Source organism: Thalassophryne amazonica, chromosome 6 (assembly GCF_902500255.1).
Source record: "Thalassophryne amazonica chromosome 6, fThaAma1.1, whole genome shotgun sequence".
Taxonomy (NCBI): Eukaryota; Metazoa; Chordata; class Actinopteri; order Batrachoidiformes; family Batrachoididae; genus Thalassophryne; species Thalassophryne amazonica.
In genome coordinates, this window is record NC_047108.1 from 33,022,213 (window position 1) to 33,042,637 (window position 20,425).

Here is a 20,425-nt window from a genome sequence, read left to right on the forward strand (position 1 = left end):
ACAAATACAAGATAGATCAGTGAAAACAACAACAAGAAGCCCAGAGCAATTAGACAATAATACAAAAAAAAAGTTCCTAATGTGTCCTAATGTTCCTAATAAAAATTCAAAAAGAAAAAATAATCTAAAACCTTCAACTGCACCACAGACTAAAACAGTTAAATGTGGTCTATTAAACATTAGGTCTCTCTCTTCTAAGTTCCTGTTAGTAAATTATATAATAATTTATCAACATATTGATTTATTCTGCCTTACAGAAACCTGGTTACAGCAGGATGATTATGTTAGTTTAAATGAGTCAACACCCCATCAACATGTCTATTAGACCTCATTCCTACCAGGCTGCTCAAGGAAGCCCTACCATTAGTTAATGCTTCGATCTTAAATATGATCAATCTATCTTTATTAGTTGGCTATGTACCACAGGCTTTTAAGGTGGCAGTAATTAAACCATTACTTAAAAAGCCATCACTTGACCCAGCTATCTTAGCTAATTATAGGCCAATCTCCAACCTTCCTTTTCTCTCAAAAATTCTTGAAAGGATAGTTGTAAAACAGCTAACTGATCATCTGCAGAGGAATGTCTATTTGAAGAGTTTCAGTCATTTTTCAGAATTCATCATAGTACAGAAACAGCATTAGGGAAGGTTAAAAATGATCTTCTTATAGCCTCAGACAGTGGACTCATCTCTGTGCTTGTCCTGTTAGACCTCAGTGCAGCTTTTGATACTGTTGACCATAAAATTTTATTACAGAGTTTAGAGCATGCCATAGGTATTAAAGGCACTGCACTGCAGTGGTTTGAATCATATTTATCTAATAGATTACAATTTGTTCATGTAAATGGGGAGTCTTCTTTACAGACTAAGGTTAATTATGGAGTTCCACAAGGTTCTGTGCTAGGACCAATTTTATTCACTTTATACATGCTTCCCTTAGGCAGTGTTATTAGAAAGCATTGCTTAAATTTTCATTGTTACGCAGATGATACCCAGCTTTATCTATCCATGAAGCCAGAGGACACACACCAATTAGTTAAACTGCAGGAATGTCTTTCAGACATAAAGACATGGATGACCTCTAATTTCCTACTTTTAAATTCAGATAAAACTGAAGTTATTGTACTTGGCCCCACAAATCTTAGAAACACGGTGCTAACCAGATCCTTACTCTGGATGGCATTACCCTGACCTCCAGTAATACTATGAGAAATCTTGGAGTCATTTTTGATCAGGATATGTCCTTCAATGTGCATATTAAGCAAATATGTAGGACTGTTTTTTTTTGCATTTGCGCAATATCTCTAAAATTAGAAAGGTCTTGTCTCAGAGTGATGCTGAAAAACTAATTCATGCATTTATTTCTTCTAGGCTGGACTACTGTAATTCATTATTATCAGGTTGTCCTAAAAATTCCCTGAAAAGCCTTCAATTAATTCATAATGCTGCAGCTAGAGTACTGACAAGAACTAGAAGGAGAGAGCATATTTCATCCATATTGGCCTCTCTTCATTGGCTCCCTGTTAATTCCAGAATAGAATTTAAAATAATTCTTCTTACTTATAAGGTTTTGAATAATCAGGTCCCATCTTATCTTAGGGACCTCTTAGTACCATATCACCCCAATAGAGTGATTCGCTCTCAGACTGCAGGCTTACTTGTAGTTCCTAGGGTTTTTAAGAGTAGAATGGGAGGCAGAGCCTTCAGCTTTCAGGCTCCTCTCCTGTGGAACCAGCTCCCAATTCAGATTAGGGAGACAGACACCCTCTCTACTTTTAAGATTAGGCTTAAAACTTTCCTTTTTGAAAAAGCTTATAGTTAGGGCTGGATCAGGTGACCCTGAACCATCCCTTAGTTATGCTGCTATAGACTTAGACTGCTGGGGGGTTCCCATGATGCACTGAGTGTTTCTTTTTATTCACCTCTTTTTTCTCTGTATGCACCACTCTGCTTTTAATCATTGGTGATTGATCTCTGCTCTCTTCCACAGCATGTCTTTTTCCTGATTCTCTCCTCTCAGCCCCAACCAGTCCCAGCAGAAGACTGCCCCTCCCTGAGCCTGGTTCTGCTGGAGGTTTCTTCCTGTTAAAAGGGAGTATTTCCTTCCCACTGTTGCCAAGTGCTTGCTCATAAGGGATCGTTTTGACCGTTGGGGTTTTTCTGTAATTATTGTATGGCTTTTGCCTTACAATATAAAGTGCCTTGGGGCAACTGTTTGTTGTGATTTGGCGCTATATAAATAAAATTGATTTGATTATAGGCTCCTGAATGGTAAAACCAGGAATGATGCCTTTGCTTTGTCCTGCATTGACCAGTCTTTAGATGCTCTCACTGGAGCTCATTGGTTTTACACCATGAACCTGGTGAGTCCCCTGAAGGAGGGCCAGTTGGTATGGTTGCGAGACCTTGGTGTATGGGGGTGCCACAAGATCCAGGATCAGAGGTCCTTGGTGATGTATTGTGTCCTGAGTGCACTGAGGGCAGGGGAATTGGTTTATACCTAGGGATGATTTAAGCAGAGCCAGACAGGCCCATTGTTCCTTGTTGAAGGCTGTGGTAGGGATTATTTCTTCAGATTTGGCTGCAATTTCTTGTCCGGTTTCTGGAGCAGTCTCAGTCAGAGGACGAGATGTCATATAATGGTGGGTGGTTGGTATTGGAACCTAAGAAGTCAGTGGCTACCCTGTTCATGCAGAGGTTGTGACTCAACCTGCCACTCAATGGTTGAACCCACGTTCAGACCCGGTTTTCTTGGTGCCATCTTTGTTTGTGGATCCTGTTCCTGTGCTGGCAGGTATACTTCTCTTCCTGATGTTGATGGAGCTGCGGTCCGGTGGACAGCTAGGACAACTGTAGACTACCATTCTAATGTGCATTTGTCCAGTTGAGATTGTGGCCTGTTTCCACAGACATGTCAATAAAAATCATAGAGGGATATGCTTTGCAAAATTAATACCCATTACTAGTATCCTCTATCCTGAGTATGAACGCCTACTGTCTGGTAGGCGATACAGAGTCCCTCAGTGCAAATTGAATCGCTTTAAAAACTCATTTGTGCCCACATCAATTAGAGTCTTAAATATGGTTCCTGGGATAGGTAGTAGGATTGTGCGTTAATGACATGGTGGCATTGTAATTTTAGTGTTATTTATTCGCTGTCAGTATTTTTCTTAACCATATGTGGGAGATGGCTGTGCAATAGGGGTATGTGTTTTTAGGGATATGTGCAATATGCATGAATTATTTATGGGAGACCGCTGTGTAATACGGGTATGTGCAACTTGGATATGTGTATTAGGGATGTGCAATATGTATGATTGATGTGTGTATTAAGTTATGTAATATGTATGAGTCATGTAATTATGTCATGGCAGTTTTACTTTTTACTTGTGCAGCTCTTGGAGTCTAAGACAAATTTCCCGGAAGGGACAATAAAGTGTATCGTATCATATCGTATCGTATCGTAACATATCGTATAGTACACTGGATGATGTTGAAATTGAGGATGACCCACTGGCTGTTCCAGCAATATCAAATATTTTGTGTTTGCTACCTACAACCCATGTGGAATGTCTCAAACCTAAACCTACTTCCAGGCATCTTATATATCAGGGGTGGCCAAGTTCGGTCCTCAAGAGCCACCTTCCACCACCTGAATCCAATGAAAGACTCGAGTCTTTCATTGGATTCAGGTGTGTTGGAGCAGGGAGACAACTAAGAGTGTCAGGAAGGTGGCTCTCGAGGACCGAACTTTGCCAACCCTCTTATATATGCTACTCTGGAACCACCCCTGAATCCAAATCCAAACAGTCCAACTGTCAACCCCACTGAGGTCCTTAGTCTGGGTCTCATGAACAGAAGATCAATGTCGTCAAAATCACTGTCGATTAATGATCTAATTATGGATCACCAGTTAGATATGATTGTGTTACGTGAAACCTGGCTTAAACCTACAGCTGTCCTCCCCTTAAATGAGGCCTACCCACCCGACGTACACATTTAGTCACGTCTCTCATGATGCGAAGCAAGGCAGGGGCGTTGCTCTTATTTATAAATTTAAGTTTATTTATTAGCTGTAGGGCGTCACAAATATAATTCATCTGAATATCTGATTCTCCACTCGGCCCACAATGCTATGTATTGCCAAGGTCACAAGAATAAAAATCAGGCGTATTACTTTGTCACTGTATATAGGCCCCCTGGCCCATACTCTGAATTCTTAGATGAATTTGGTGAGTTTATCTCTAACTTGTCAGCTAGTGCAATCAGATAACATTCTGATTATTGGTGACTTCTGTTGTGTGGGCCGCTGAAGAGGAGGTACTGCTGGCCCACCACCAGAGGGCGCCCTGCCTGAAGTGCGGGCTTCAGGCACGAGAGGGCGCAGCCGCCTCACAGGAGCAGCCGGGAATGACAGCTATCACTCATCACCACCCCATCACCAGCTGTCACTCATCACCACCACTTCACCACCCACAATAAAAACCAGGCAGCAAGTCCACCTCCCTGCCGAGATATCGTCTACCTGTCAGGTAAACACTCAGCCTTTGAACACGAATTGTTCAGCTAAACGTAAGACAGTCGTAACGTCTTTACTTCCGTGTTTAACTACGTTAAATTCTGAGTTTGCAGACGTACCTTTGTACACGAGCGTTTGTAGGTGTGTTTGGGAAGTTGGCGTTCTCCGCTCCTAATCCCAGACTCCGCTAGTGTGACATTTGGATTCTGCACGAACTCTTGGGATAATTGTGATTAGGAGGTGGAGGTATTCCACCAGAAGAGAACTGTGCTGTGCTGACTGTTTGCTGTGTGTTCACGCACCCACCATCATGTCTGTTCTTCCTGCCAGCAGTACCAAGTCTGACAGCTGAAGACAGTGGCCACCTGGGTACTCAGGACTTGGCGGCTCCGGTGTGCTTCAGATCCGCTGGCAGTGGAAATCGTGTGGGATCCGGCTCTTCTCTGGACAGACGTCTTCTATCCTCGAGCCTGCCTTGGTAAACGACGTCTTGCGGGACTTCCTGCACCGATTCGTCTTCGTATACCTGGACGATATCCTCATCTTTTCCCCGGATCCTGAGACTCATGTTAAGCATGTACGTCAGGTCCTGCAGCGGCTGTTGGAGAACGGGCTGTTTGTGAAGGGCGAGAAGTGCAAGTTCCACCGCACTTCTTTGTCCTTCCTGGGGTTCATAATCTCCTCCAACTCCGTCGCCCCTGATCCGGCCAAGGTTGCGGCGGTGAGAGATTGGCCCCAACCAACAAGCCGTAGGAAGCTGCAACAGTTCCTCGGCTTTGCAAATTTCTACAGGAGGTTTATTAAGGGCTACAGTCAGGTGGTTAGTCCCCTGACAGCCCTGACCTCCTCTAAGGTCCCCTTCACCTGGTTGGATCGATGCGAGGCCGCGTTTAGGGAGTTGAAACGCCGGTTTTCGACTGCGCTAGTTCTGGTGCAGCCCGATCCTAGCCGCCAGTTTATAGTTGAAGTGGATGCCTCTGACTCAGGGATAGGAGCCGTGCTGTCCCAGAGCAGGGAGTCCGATAAGGTCCTCCACCCCTGTGCCTATTTCTCTCGCAGGTTGACCCTGGCAGAAAGGAACTATGACGTCGGCAATCGGGAGCTCCTAGCGGTGAAAGAGGCTCTTGAGGAGTGGAGACACCTGTTGGAGGGAGCTGCGGTACCTTTTACGGTTTTCACGGACCACCGGAACCTGGAGTACATCCGGACCGCGAAGTGTCTGAACCCCAGGCAAGCCTGCTGGTCTTTGTTCTTCGGGCGTTTTGACTTCCAGATCACCTACCGCCCCGGGACCAAGAATCAATGATCTGACGCCTTGTCCCGGGTACACGAAGAGGAAGTCAAAACCGAGCTGTCAGATCCACCGGAAACCATCATCCCTGAGTCCATTATCGTGGCCACCCTCACCTGGGACGTGGAGAAGACCGTTCGGGATGCCCTGGCACGGAACCCGGACCCGGGGACCGGCCCTAAGAACAAACTCTACGTCCCACCAGAGGCCAGAGCAGCAGTCCTGGACTTCTGTCATGGTTCCAAGCTCTCCTGTCACCCAGGGGTGTGAAGAACCGTGGCAGTGGTCTGGCAGCGCTTCTGGTGGGCATCCATGGAGGCCAACGTCCGGGAATACGTCCAGGCATGTACCACCTGCGCCAGGGGCAAGGTGGATCACCAAAAGACACAAGGACTCCTCCAGCCACTACCGGTGCCTCATCGCCCCTGGTCCCACATCGTCCTGGACTTCGTCACGGGCCTCCCGCCGTCCCAGGGCATGACTACCATCCTGACGATAGTGGACCGGTTCTCCAAGGCGGCCCACTTTGTTGCCCTCCTGAAGCTCCCAATGGCGCAGGAGACAGCAGACCTGCTGGTCCACCATGTTATACGTCTGCATGGGATTCCTTCAGACATCGTCTCCGACTGTGGTCCCCAGTTCTCCTCGCAAGTCTGGAGGAGTTTCTGTGGGGAACTGGGGGCCACCGTAAGCCTCTCGTCCGGGTACCATCCCCAGACGAACGGACAGGCAGAGCGGGCGAACCAGGAGCTGGAGCAGGCCATCCGCTGTGTGACCTCCGCGCACCCGACGGCCTGGAGCAACCATCTGGCCTGGATCGAGTACGCTCACAACAGCCAAATCTCATCTGCCACCGGCCTCTCCCCGTTCGAGGTATGTTTGTGGTACCAGCCCCCATTATTTCCGCTCACGGAGGGAGAGGTCGGTGTGCCCTCGGTCCAGGCCCACTTGAGGAGGTGCCGTCGGGTGTGGCGCACTGCCCGCTCTGCCCTGCTCAAAGCCCGGACGAGGGCCAAGGCCCATGCGGACCGTCGGCGTTCCCCGGCCCCTGCATACCAGCCCGGGCAGGAGGTTTGGTTGTCTACAAAGGACATCCCACTCCACGTGGAATCACAAAAACTCAAGGACCGTTTCATTGGACCCTACAAGATCCTCAAAGTCCTCAGTCCTGCCGCAGTGAAGCTGCAACTTTCTGCTTCACTGCGGATTCATCCAGTATTCCACGTGTCCCGCATCAAGCCCTACCATACCTCACCACTCTGCACCCCTGGACCAGCGCCGCCTCCTGCCCGGCTCATCGACGGAGAGCCTGCATGGACGGTGCGTAGGCTCTTGGACGTTCGTCGATGGGGCCGGGGGTTCCAGTATCTGGTGGACTGGGAGGGTTATGGACCCGAAGAGCGCTCCTGGGTGAAGAGGAGCTTCATCTTGGACCCGGCCCTCCTGGCCAACTTCTACGCCCATCATCTGGACAAGCCTGGTCGGGCGCCAGGAGGCGTCCATTGAGGAGGGGGTCCTATTGTGTGGGCCGCTGAAGAGGAGGTACTGCTGGCCCACCACCAGAGGGCGCCCTGCCTGAAGTGCGGGCTTCAGGCACGAGAGGGCGCAGCCGCCTCACAGGAGCAGCCGGGAGTGACAGCTGTCACTCATCACCACCCCATCACCAGCTGTCACTCATCACCACCACTTCACCACCCACAATAAAAACCGGGCAGCAACTCCACCTCCCTGCCGAGATATCGTCTACCCGTCAGGTAAACACTCAGCCTTTGAACACGAATTGTTCAGCTAAACGTAAGACAGTTGTAACGTCTTTACTTCTTTGTTTAACTATGTTAAATTCTGAGTTTGCAGACGTACCTTTGTACACGAGAGTTTGTAGGTGTGTTTGGGGAGTTGGCGTTCTCTGCTCCTCATCCCAGACTCCGCTAGTGTGACATTTGGATTCTGCACGAGCTCTTGGGATAATTGTGATTAGGAGGTGGAGGTATTCCACCAGAAGAGAACTGTGCTGTGCTGACTGTTTGCTGTGTGTTCACGCACCCACCATCATCTGTCTGTTCTTCCTGCCAGCAGTACCAAGTCTGACAGCTGAAGACGGTGGCCACCTGGGGACTCAGGACTTGGCGGCTCCGGTGTGCTTCAGATCCGCTGGCAGTGGAAATCGTGTGGGATCCGGCTCTTCTCTGGACAGATGTCTTCTATCCTCGAGCCTGCCCGCACGTCACCTTTGTATATTTGGCTGTATTCCAAAATCTACAATTGTCTGTATTTCGTTGTGCACATTTCACAACAGTAAAGTGTTATACTTTTGGCTCATCCATTGTCCGTTCATTTACGCCCCCTGTTGTGGGTCCGTGTCACTACACTTTCCCAACAGACTTCAACATTCATATAAATAAGCCTTCTGATGCCCTCTGCAAATAATTTATGGAAATGATGTATGTAATAGGATTCCAGCAATGCATTCAGGATTCGATACACAATAGTGGAAATATCCCGGATTTGGTTCCCACGTGTGGTATTGCTGTCACAAATATTGACATCATGCCTCTTGCATCAGTGGGCTCTGATCACTCACTTATTAGGGTTACAGTTTTGCTTCCATGTTTAGTGGAACAACAACCTTATTTTTCATTGCGGCAACACATCAACTCCTAAAGTATGACTGAACTTGAAGCTAGACTGCCTGATATCTTAGCTTGATGCTTGGAAAATGCCCAATCAGAAGACAGTCTTGTGGACAGTTTAAACTCAACGCTCGAATGCCCTTGCATGGTTGAAGTCATACCTGACCAGTTGTTCTCACTGTGTTTTGTACAATAACCTCTAACCTTAGTGACATGAAATTTGGGGTTCCACATTAAACATATATAGGTTTACTTACAGTTGCATACAGTAAGCAGTGGTGGGCACAGATAATCAAAAAATTAACTTCGATAACAGATAATCAGATAACTGAAAAGTTATCTTTTATAAAGATAAACCGATAAACCACCCAAAAATGTATCAGAAGTTAAAGATAACCGATAAATTCCAGTATTGTCTCTGGTACACTTGCAACTACAAACAAGCTGATTTTGAGTTTTAACATCACAATCACTTCCGGTAGCATCAAAAGCAACAACAGACCCAAACAATGAGTCAGCACCTCTGTTTTTGAGCATCCTGCACCCTGCTGGAAGCTCCTGTGAGGAGCCAGGAAGCTCAACTCTCTACTCAATCACAATGCTGCCGTCAGGTGGAGGTCTTGGAAAAATCCCGTGCTGAGTTATGGTGTGGTGTATAAATAAAATGAATACTGATAGAATAACTCCATTAATATATATATCATTAATGTTGAATAATGCACTGATTCTGAAGGTTTGTAACAAACACAGACAGATCGCAAAGGATTCTGGGTAAAATGTGCCTCCGCTAACACTGATTATGTAAACCAACACGTTAATGTGAGGTGTGTGTTGGTGTTTACAGATAAATGGGCTTTTGTAAAATATTCCAGTTTTTATTTGTAAAAAATGGCATTTTCAAAAAAAAAAAAAAAAAAAAAAAAAAAAAGAAAAGCCAAGTTGTAATTATTATTATTATTATTTTTCCCCTTTCCCTGTCTGCATACGTAGTAATGGTAAATGCCACACTGGCAGAACCATTTATGAACATTAATACACATATATTCAATTTATTCTTGCAGGACAGAAGGTATGTAGTGCGTGAGTGAATGTGGTGTGCGTGCGTGACCCCCATCCGCCCTTCCCAATCACCCTACAAGATCCTACTCAAAGCCGACTGACAACTTCTATAAGGAGGGACCGAACACCAAAACAACACAAAGACAGACAAAAACAAAAGACAAGTGGTGAAAGCAATAACTGTGAAGTGAGACACCGAGGAGACATAAAACATGCCGGAACAAACCACCACACATGAACAAGCAGTGACAGCGACAGTCTGTTGTCTAGTTAGTGAGCATTCATTCCCTAATCTAGGACACCAGAGTCTTGATCCCCTTGAGAGCACCCAAAACCGAATTGTGGTGTCGGCCACAAACACGTGACCAGCCACATACAGAGACTCAGATCACAGCTATATATATTTATTTTCAAAAAAAAAAAAAAAGCCACATTGTAATTAGATAACCATCTGATATAACCGGTGTAAAAAATAAATAGAATACTGTCATGATCTACTGTTGCCAGATGTTCAGTACTTAAGCTGGGTTTACACTGTGCGAGTTTTGGCCCTTTTTCAGCTGATTTTTCATTCGTGCGAAAATTTTTTGGATTGCACAGAGTTTCAGGTTAATCGCGCATCTTGCATCGTTTAGTATACATAGAGTAATGAGCTGCGTTTAACATCTCACGACTACCTCCTGATCGCCGATCGTATGGTCAGATGAAAATCAAACCTGTTTGATATTCTAGTCGGTCATCAAATCAAAATCAAATTAATTTTATTTATATAGCGCCAAATCACAACAAACAGCTGCCCCAAGGCGCTTTATATTGTAAGGCAAGGCCATACAATAATTACGGAAAAACCCCAACGGGCAAAACGACCCCCTGTGAGCAAGCACTTGGCGACAGTGGGAAGGAAAAACTCCCTTTTAACAGGAAGAAACCTCCAGCAGAACCAGGCTCAGGGAGGGGCAGTCTTCTGCTGGGACTGGTTGGAGCTGAGGGAGAGAACCAGGAAAAAGACATGCTGTGGAAGAGAGCAGAGATCAATCACTAATGATTAAATGCAGAGTGGTGCATACAGAGCAAAAAGAGAAAGAAACACTCAGTGCATCATGGGAACCCCCCAGCAGTCTAAGTCTATAGCAACATAACTAAGGGATGGTTTAGGGTCACCTGATCCAGCCCTAACTATAAGCTTTAGCAAAAAGGAAAGTTTTAAGCCTAATCTTAAAGTAGAGAGGGTGTCTGTCTCCCTGATCTGAATAGGGAGCTGGTTCCAGAGGAGAGGAGCCTGAAAGCTGATGGCTCTGCCTCCCATTCTACTCTTACAAACCCTAGGAACTACAAGTAAGTCATTCAAGATTCAAAAAAATTTATTGTCATATGCACAATATAGAACATGAACATGTTCCCTGCACAATGAAATGTGTCTACTGCATTTAACCCAATCCTAATTGCCAGTAGGAGCAGAAGTCGCCATTAGGCGCCTGGGGACCAGCTCCAGATGTACATCCCTGCCTTGGTCAACAGCAGGGCTGAGCAAACCAACACTGACCCATAACAAACAACACACACACAACACACAAGCCGGCCCGGTACATAAAACATATATATGAAAGCAAAACACGAGGGAAAAGGAGAAAAAAAAAACCCTCATAGCTGCTGCATTACACAGCAGCAATGAGGAAAAAAAAATCCCCATCAGCACAGAAAAACAATAAACACAGAGACAAAAACAAGGACACAGGACGACAACCGAGATTTGAAAGGACCAGTTTATCAGAACACTCCGGAGGCAGCCTGTTTGGCGCCGTCAACGGCCTTGTCCGACAGTCCTGGAGGGGGAGGGAGCAGCCCTGCACAGTCTGAGCAGTCCGAACAGTCCTGAACAGTTCTAACAGAGCTGGAGAAGCTGAGGGGAGGGGGGAAGACCAGGGAGCGAGGCTTAAGTGTTGATCTTCTGAGGAGGTTTTATCACAGCGACCTTGAAGTACAGCTGTATTTGGGGAAGCCAAATGAATAGCCAGATTAGCAGACGCCTGAAAGATTCCACAGTTCTGAGAACAGAGTGGCTCTCAATGCATCTGAATGTAGAATGTGGTCTTCACAGATGGTCATAGCGGGTTTCCAGGGCCGCAATCATGTAGGGCAGCCTGGAAGGACCAATCAAAGCTGCTTCCACTTTCTTGATTTTCCGGTAAACCAGCAAAGTGCCCACTCCACACATCAGAAAGCCGGTCACCACCAAGCCGAATATGTACACATCTTCGACGTCCTCCACAGAAAGCATGTAAAGGCACATGACCTGCCATCTCCTCCACGAGTCCATCACGTAACCCATCACATGCGTCCCGGCAGGACAGGTCGGGTCCTCCGCCCCCGAATGTCTTGTAGAAAAAATAGTGTCAATTGCACTCAGAGACCACTTTAACAGATCCATTTTTGTCGTTTTCCAAAAGAGCAAAGCCGCAGCCTCACAGACAACACGCCACAGAAGCAGGAGAGATAAGGAGGGAGGGAGAAGAGAAAAGTGCGTCCGTCTCGGTCGACTGCAAGCTGGCAAAAAAAAAAAGTCATCGTGAGGGTATCCCGCTGCTGAAGCGCTACAAGCATCCAACCTCTCGCACTGTGCATGTGCAAACACCGCAGACCTGTCTTGTAATGTTTGTTGTTTTTTTTTGTTTTTTTTTTAACTTTGATGTCTCCCATCAAGACTTTTTGCAAAAAATAAGAAATGTAAATTAAATTTGAAAAAAAAAAAAAGCTCCCGTTTACGTTTTGCTTCTGGAAACACAAATCCGACGTGGTTTTTGAACGTACAATGTGTGTGAGAACATAAATTGTGCACTCTGAACTTTTATACCGTGCGGTTCTGTGGTACAGTTTGAGCTGGAACCAGCGTAGCTTCAGGACGAATACTGCCGTGAACACTACTGGCCAGTAGATGGCAGTAGAGACTGAAAACTTGCCAAAACAAAAATCCAGATAATCCATGTCTGCTACATTTAAGATGCATGGAATTTAATAAAAGCAAACACAATAACGTCTATAAACCCAGAGAATATATTCGTAAGCGTTTTAGGCACTAGAGTTTAATGCTGTTGTCCGTGGAGCCTGATCAGAGTGTTGGAAATTAATTTCTCCTGTCGTGAACGTACTGAGATTACCCTATCCTACCCATAATGGACCTGCCTGGACACAGCATGTCCACACTAAAACCTTACAAATTAGCGCATTACTTTAAAACTGAAACATATATCTGATATTTTCACTTTCTAAATCTTCAGACGTGACGTTAATTTAAATAACTTGTCCGAAATTAGTTTGGTTAAAATGGCCCGCTCATCAGTATGGGGTTAAAAGAAATGAGGGTTTTCTTGTGACCAGTTCTCCTTTGCCTGCAGAGGATAGAGCAGTTTCTTCTGGAAACAGCTCTCCTCTGTTTGCAGAGGGAAGAACTACACATTTGCTATGAAACATTTAACAAGTAGGTGCTCAACTGATTTTAAATTTTATAAATGTTTGTAGTTGTTCAGCTTTGTTTACCATGTTAATGGTCTAAAAATTATCGGACAAAAATTTATTGGAAGATAATTAGTCCGATAATGGTTTTTAAAGTTATCTGAAAAGAATCCGATAATGAAAACATTATCTTCGATAATTATTGGTTATCGGATTATTGGAACTGTGCTCACCATTGACTGTAAGCAACCGTACGCAACGATACGCCATCGTATGCCAGCATATGCATAAACTATGCAAGGACTGTGCCAAATCTGCATGTAGCAACATTTTTCCAGGGCTTTATGTAATTTGGCCATTTGTTGTTGATTGCTCCTGTGTAGTGTTGATTCCTCCACTCCACGATATGTTGTCTGGGACTGCCTGACCTGTATGTATATAGTGGCGATAGCATCCTCCTTCAGCCATTTGTGTTACTTATGTTTGTGTTTCCGCACAAGCTCAGGCTCCTTCCCCCCTAGCGAGGTGACATTCCACGTCCCAACAGCCAGGGGCTGTGAGCATGGACCGGGCCACCCGCCCTCGACTGCCACCCAATCCTCTCTGCACCCAACCCCCATGGCCCCCTCTGCAGGTGGTGAACCCACAGGAGGGTGGGCCCACGTCGCTCTTTCAGGCTGAGCCCAGCTGAGCCCCATGGGCTAAGGCCCGACCACCAGGCGCTTGCGTGCAAGCCCCAACCCCAGCCTGAGCTTGTGCGGGAGGTTGAGAGATACGGACTAGAGATAGTCGGGCTCACCTCCACGCACAGCTTGGGCTCTGGTACCCAACTTCTGGAGAGGGGCTGGACGCTTCATTTTTCTGGCGTTGCCCATGGGGAGAGGCAGAGAGCTGGGGTCGCATTGCTTATTGCTCCCCAGCTCAGTCGCCATGTGTTGGAGTTCAATCCGGTGAACGAGAGGGTCGTGTCCCTACGCCTTCGGGTCGGGGACAGGTCTCTCACCAGGTCTCAGCCTACGGACCGAGCAGCAGTGCAGAGTACCCGACCTTCCTGGAGTCCCTGGGAGGGGTACTAGATAGCGCTCTGACTGGGGACTCCATTGTTCTTCTGGGGGATTTCAATGCCCATGTGGGTGGTGACAGTGAGACCTGGAGGGGGGTGATTGGGAAGCACGGCCTCCCCGATCTGAACCTGAGTGGTGTTCAGTTGTTGGACTTCTGTGCTAGTCACAGTTTGTCCATCATGAACACCATGTTCGAGCACAAGGGTGTCCATAAGTGCATGTGGCACCAGGACACCCTGAGCCGGAGGTCAATGATCGACTTTGTAGTCGTATCATCTGACCTTTGGCCACGTGTCTCGGACCCTCGAGTGAAGAGAGGGGCAGAGCTGTCGACCAATCACCACCTGTTGGTGAGTTGGATCCGCTGGGAGGGGAGGAAGCCGGTCAGACCTGGCAGGCCCAAACGTATCGTGAGGGTCTGCTGGGAATGACTGGCGGAACCCTCTGTCAGCGAGGTCTTCAACTCCCACCTCCGGGAGAGCTTCTCCCAGATCCCGGGGGAGGTTGGAGACATGGAGTCCGAGTGGACCATGTTCTCCACCTCCATTGTTGATGCGGCCGCTCGTAGCTGTGGTCGCAAGGTCTCTGGTGCCTGTCGTGGCGGCAATCCCTGAACCCGGTGGTGGACACCGGAAGTAAGGGATGCTGTCAAGGTGAAGAAGAAGTCCTACTTATCTTTGTTGGTAGGTGGGACCCCAGAGGCAGCTGGCAGGTACCGGCAGGACAAGAGTGCTACAGCCTGTGCGGTCGCAGAGGGAAAAACATGGGTCTGGGAGGAGTTCGGGGAGGCTATGGAGGAGGACTATCGGTCGGCCTCGAAGAGATTCTGGCAAACCGTCCGACGCCTCAGGAGGCGGAAGCAGCTCTCCACCAGCTCTGTTTACGGTGCGGGTGGGGAGCTGTTGACCCTGACTGGGGATGTTGTCGGGCGGTGGAAGGAGCACTTCGAGGATCTCCTCAATCCCATCGTCACGTCTTCTGAAGAGGAAGCAGAGACTGGGGACTCAGAGGCGGACTCATCCATTACCCAGGCCGAAGTCACCGAGGTGGTTAGAAAGCTCCTCGGTGGATGAAATCCGTCCTGAGTACCTTAAGTCTCTGGATGTTGTGGGACTGTCTTGGCTGGCATGCCTCTGCAACATTGCATGGCGATCAGGGACAATGCCTCTGGATTGGCAGACCGGGGTGGTGGTCCTTCTGTTTAAGAAAGGGGACCGGAGGGTGTGTTCCAACTATAGGGGATCACACTCCTCAGCCTCCCCGGTAAGGTCTATTCCAGAGTACTGGAGAGGAGAATTCGACCGATGGTCGAACCTCGGATTCAGGAGGAGCAGTGTGGTTTTCGTCCTGGTCGCGGCACACTTGACCAGCTCTACATGCTCCATTGGGTGCTCGAGGGTTCATGGGAGTTTGCCCAAACAGTCCACATGTGTTTTGTGGATCTGGAGAAGGCGTTGAACCGTGTCCGTCGAGGCACCCTGTGGGGAGTGCTCCGGGAGTACGGGGTCCGGGGTGCTTTGCTAAGGGCTATCCGGTCCCTGTACAACCGCAGCAGGAGCTTGGTTCGCATTGCCGGTAGTAAGTCAAACCTGTTTCCAGTGCATGTTGGCCTCCGCCAGGGCTGCCCTTTGTCACCGGTTCTGTTCATTATTTTTATGGACAGAATTTCTAGGCACAGCCAGGGTGTAGAGGAGGTCTGGTTTGGGAACCACAGAATCTCATCTCTGCTGTTTGCGGACGGTGTGGTTCTGTTGGCTTCATCAAATCAGGACCTTCAGTGTGCACTGGGGCGGTTTGCAGCCGAGTCTGAAGCGTCTGGGATGAAAATCAGCACGTCCAAATCCGAGGCCATGGTTCTCGACCGGAAAAAGGTGCTTTGCCCTCTTCAGGTCGATGGAGTGTCCTTGCCTCAAGTGGAGGCAAGGACGGATGGAGCATGAGATCGATAGACGGATTGATGCAGCATCTGCAGTGATGCGGTCGCTGTATCGGACCGTCGTGGTGAAGAGAGAGCTGAGTAGGGGGCAAAGCTCTCGATTTACCGATCGATCTACGTTCCAATCCTCACCTATGGTCATGAGATTTGGCTCATGACCGACAGAACGAGATCGCGAGTACAAGCGGCCGAGATGAGTTTCCTCCGCAGGGTGGCTGGGCACTCCCTTAGAGATAGGGTGAGGAGCTCGGTCACTCGGGAGGAGCTCAGAGTTGAGCCGCTGCCCCTCCACGTCGAAAGGAGTCAGTTGAGGTGGCTCGGGCATCTTTTCAGGATGCCCCCTGGACGCCTCGCTGGAGAGGTGTTCCGGCACGTCCCATTGGGAGGAGGCCCCGGGGAAGACCCAGGACACGCTGGAGGGACTATATCTCTCGGCTGGCTTGGGAATGCCTTGGGGTTCCCCCGGAGGAGCTGGGGGAGGTGTGTGTGCATCGGGAGGTCTGGGTGGCTTTGCTTGAGCTGCTGCCCCTGCGACCCGACTCCGGATAAAGCAGAAGAAAAGTAACGCCACCCCTCTTTGTTTTATTCTTTATGTGTCTGTGTCTTAAAGGGCATGTGTGGGATTGTGTAAGAACAGTTCAGGATTATTTATTTCTGTATGTTTTTTTTCCTTTTTTTGTTATTATTGGTTTTGCTGCAACCCACTTATTGGATTATTATTAGTTTTGTGTTTGTTTTGGTTATTGTGGGTTGCAGTTTAATTGTGGTTATTGGGCTTTTTTATTCAGTTACATTTGATTCTTGTCTTGTATTGGAATTATAATTTTGTTTTGTTATTTTGTTTCCCACTTGTTGAGTTTATTTCCTCATTCAGGTGCAGAGCCCACAGTAGTGGATTGGTGTCCCTCTGATCTGCTGCAGTGGGTTTCAGCCCTGATGGGTTCCTAGTTTTTTGTTTGTTTGTTTGTTTTTTACCTTGTTGGTGATCTTATCTTCATTAGACCTTTAATAGAAGAAATAATTTGTAATCAGTAAAATCAACTTTGTATTTTTCAACCACTTTCTTTGCCTCTCCTTTGCAAACGAACCTGAGTACCTCATTATTGGGTTCGTTCAGTTAAAGAGGTCCCCGGATGAAACTCCCAGGGTGGCGTTTTTGAGCAAAAATATATCATCTACGCTGCCCCAACTACTCGTACGTATTGCCACATCCACAATCCAAACCAATACCCAGTGCTCAAAGACAAGTTTTCAAAAATATTTTGTCCAGTGTAACACCAAATTGTCATGATATAAATCAGAAAACAACATAAATCTTCACATTTGCAAAGCTGGAAGTTTTACTCTACTTTTACTTTACTAATAAATTAGCACATTGTCATTCGCACTATTTTTCTGATGATTAGCATGTTTTTCAGGACTAAGTTATAACCAACGATCTTGTGCACTTTACAAATCAGGATTTCTTTCAAATAACTTGTTTCAGCCATTCATGAATTTGAGTACAAAAAGTGATGAATTTTCAGTTGGCTTTTAGCAAATGTGCTAACCACACCAAAATACCTGGCAACTACAATCTAAAAACAATGCTACATTAAACTGGTATAGCTCTGTGGATGAGGTTGGGTCAGGTTTAGGAGGATGCTCCATGTTGCCATAACCATAACACTACACAACTTCCTTGACTCCTGGATGGGAACCACTACCAGACAGACAAATGGCCCAGCCCCACCGCATGGCTGTACGGTGCATCCAGAAAGTATTCACAGCGCTTCACTTTTTCCACATGATGTTCTGTTACAGTCTTATTCCAAAATGTAGTAAATTCATTTTTTCTCTCAAAATTCTATTCACAACACCCCATAATGACAATATGATTTTTTTGTTGCAGATTTAATTAAAAAAAGTAATAATATGTATTCACACCTTTTGCTCAGTACTTTGCTGATGCACCATTGGCAGCAAACCTCAAGTTTTCTTAAATATGATGCCACAAGCTTCCCACACCTATCTTTGAGCAGTTTTGCCCATTCCTCTTTGCAGCACCTCTCAACCTCCATCTGGTTGGGCGGGGTGCATCAGCGCACAGCCATTTTCAGATCTCTCCCGAGATGTTCAGTCGTATTCAGTCTGGGCTCTGGATGGGCCACTCAAGGACATTCACAGATGGATGACCAGCTCTAGGAGGAGTCCTAGTGAATCTGAACTTCTTCCATTTATGGATGATGAAAGCTACTATGCTCACTGGGATCTTCAAAGCAGCAGAAATGTTTCTGTACTCTTCCCCAGATTTGTGACTCAAGACAATCCTGTCTTGGAGGTCTACAGACAATTCCTTTGACTTCCTGCTTGGATTGTGCTCCGACATGCACTGTCAACTGTGGGACCTCATATGTAGACAGGTGTGTCTTTCCAAATCATGTCCAATCAACTGGATTTACCCCAGGTGGACTCAAATTAAGCTGCATAAACATCTCAAGGATGATCAGTAGAAACAGGATGCACCTGAGCTCAATTTTGAGCCTCATGGCAAAGGCTGTGAATACTTATGCGCTTTCTCAGGATTTTCATTTTTAATAAATTTACAAAAATAAAAAAAAGAGAACTTTTTCACTTTGTCATTATGGGGTATTGTGTGTAGAATTTTGAGGCACAAAATGAATTTCATCCATTTTGGAATCAGGCTGTAACAACACAAAATATGGAAGCCCTGTGAATCCTTTCCAGATGCACCGTAACCCTTTATCTACCCAACCTGGTCTCATGGCAAGTCGTGATTCAGCAGCACGAAATATACATTAATCTATTAGTTCATGATATTGTGACGAAAAGCGCCTCATTTCCATCACAGCAACAAGAATTCATTCTGTGATGGCTGCATGAAATTAAAAGTGAATGGGGGGGTCATGGTTAGGGTGGGGGGAAGGAATAAGATTAGGTTATGGCTAAGGTTAGGGTTGGGGGTGGGAGTAGGGTTAGGAATAGTGAGTAAAAAAAACCCTGTCACGAAAATTTGACTCACTTCGTCATGGGAGCACGAAAAAAAAAGTGAGACTGGGCTGATCTACCACATCCAGTTGAAAAGTAAAGATCTTGTTCACCTTTTGTTGTTGCTGTAGTCAAAACCCTGGTGCACCACCTTGCTGGATCATGCCCAGAGACACTCACCACATAGCCAAAATGGCAACGCTGATGTTCCAAAATTAAGTAAGTGATACTCTTCATCTGAATCTCCCAAAGTAACTATGTTTGACAGAAAGTCATTATTCTGATATCTAAGGATTCTCCAAAGAGATCAAGCATCAAAGACTTATAATTATGGCATTAGATCACTGGTTAACATCCAAGTCTTGCAACCATACAGTAAGACAGGAAGCATGTAAGATGAGCATGAGAGGCCAAACAAAACCACCTAATAAATATAATAGTGATGATGCTTTTGTATCAAATGTCTTTTTTGTGATATCTTGGGGCACTATAACTCTCAAAATTCAATGAAAATTTAAATGAGATACTGGTTTCCATCAAGTGATGAAACTTCCTAGAACAGCATGTAGCTATGAGAAAAAGTGTGCTGATATTTAACCTGTTCAAATGTGACTCGAGCGTCATGTCTTCCAGGAAATCCTCCACCAATGTCTAGCAGAGTCATCTTGAAGCCCCATGAATTCTGAAACACAATCAATCAATCATTCAATATTGCCTCAAAAAAGCACCCCCCCCCCCCCCACGCCCCCGCCTCTTAGAAAACGTGAAGCCACAAAGAGCAGGAAATTGACACTTTTCTCAAAGACAATGACAATGGTGAAGTCAGTTTGTTAACACTGTGGGATTCTTTGAAAGCTGTGTTAAGAGGGAAATTAATAACATTGACTGCGCACCTAAAAAGAGTTAGAATAGAAAAAGTCAAAGACCTGACTAACAATTTGAAGGATTTGGAACACAAGTTTAGAGCAAAAAAAAAAAAAAAGACCAAAGCATACAAATAGAAATAAAAAGTGAGGGCTCAAATAGATCAATTATTAGAAGTTCAATTATAAGAAGTGGAAAAAAAGGCAAGATTTGTAAAATACCAATATTATGACCTTGGCCCAAAGGCTACAAAACTGCTGGCTCAGAGGTTACGAAAACAACAAGTAGATGCAGCTGTTCAAAAATTAGAAACCCTATCACACAGAAAACAGTGAATGATCCAAAAGAGACTGAACAAATATTTAAAGACTACTATAACAAGCTCTATTCACAGGAAACAATCTGGAGGAGAAGCTGCTGGTGTTGTTCTACAGAGCCACCATCGAGAGCATCCTGACATACTGCATCACAGCGTGGTACAGGGGGTGCTCAGCAGCAGACAGGAAAGCGCTGCAGAGGGTGATCAAAATAGCCCAGGGGATCACTAGCTGCTCACTGCCAGCCTGGAAGACATTGCCAGCTCTACCTCAGCAGAGCTGCCAGCATCAGCAAAGACACATCTCAC

General features: G+C 46.3%; 1 protein-coding gene across 1 annotated transcript in view; it reads right to left on the minus strand.

Annotated features, from left to right (window-relative positions):
• Positions 1 to 20,425, minus strand: part of LOC117512013 (ornithine decarboxylase-like) — an 86,015-nt gene that overhangs the window by 18,500 nt on the left and 47,090 nt on the right. The window contains exon 6 of the mRNA XM_034171952.1: positions 19,535 to 19,618. Coding sequence (XP_034027843.1) covers positions 19,535 to 19,618 — 84 coding nt within the window. The remainder of the gene's footprint in view (positions 1 to 19,534; positions 19,619 to 20,425) is intronic.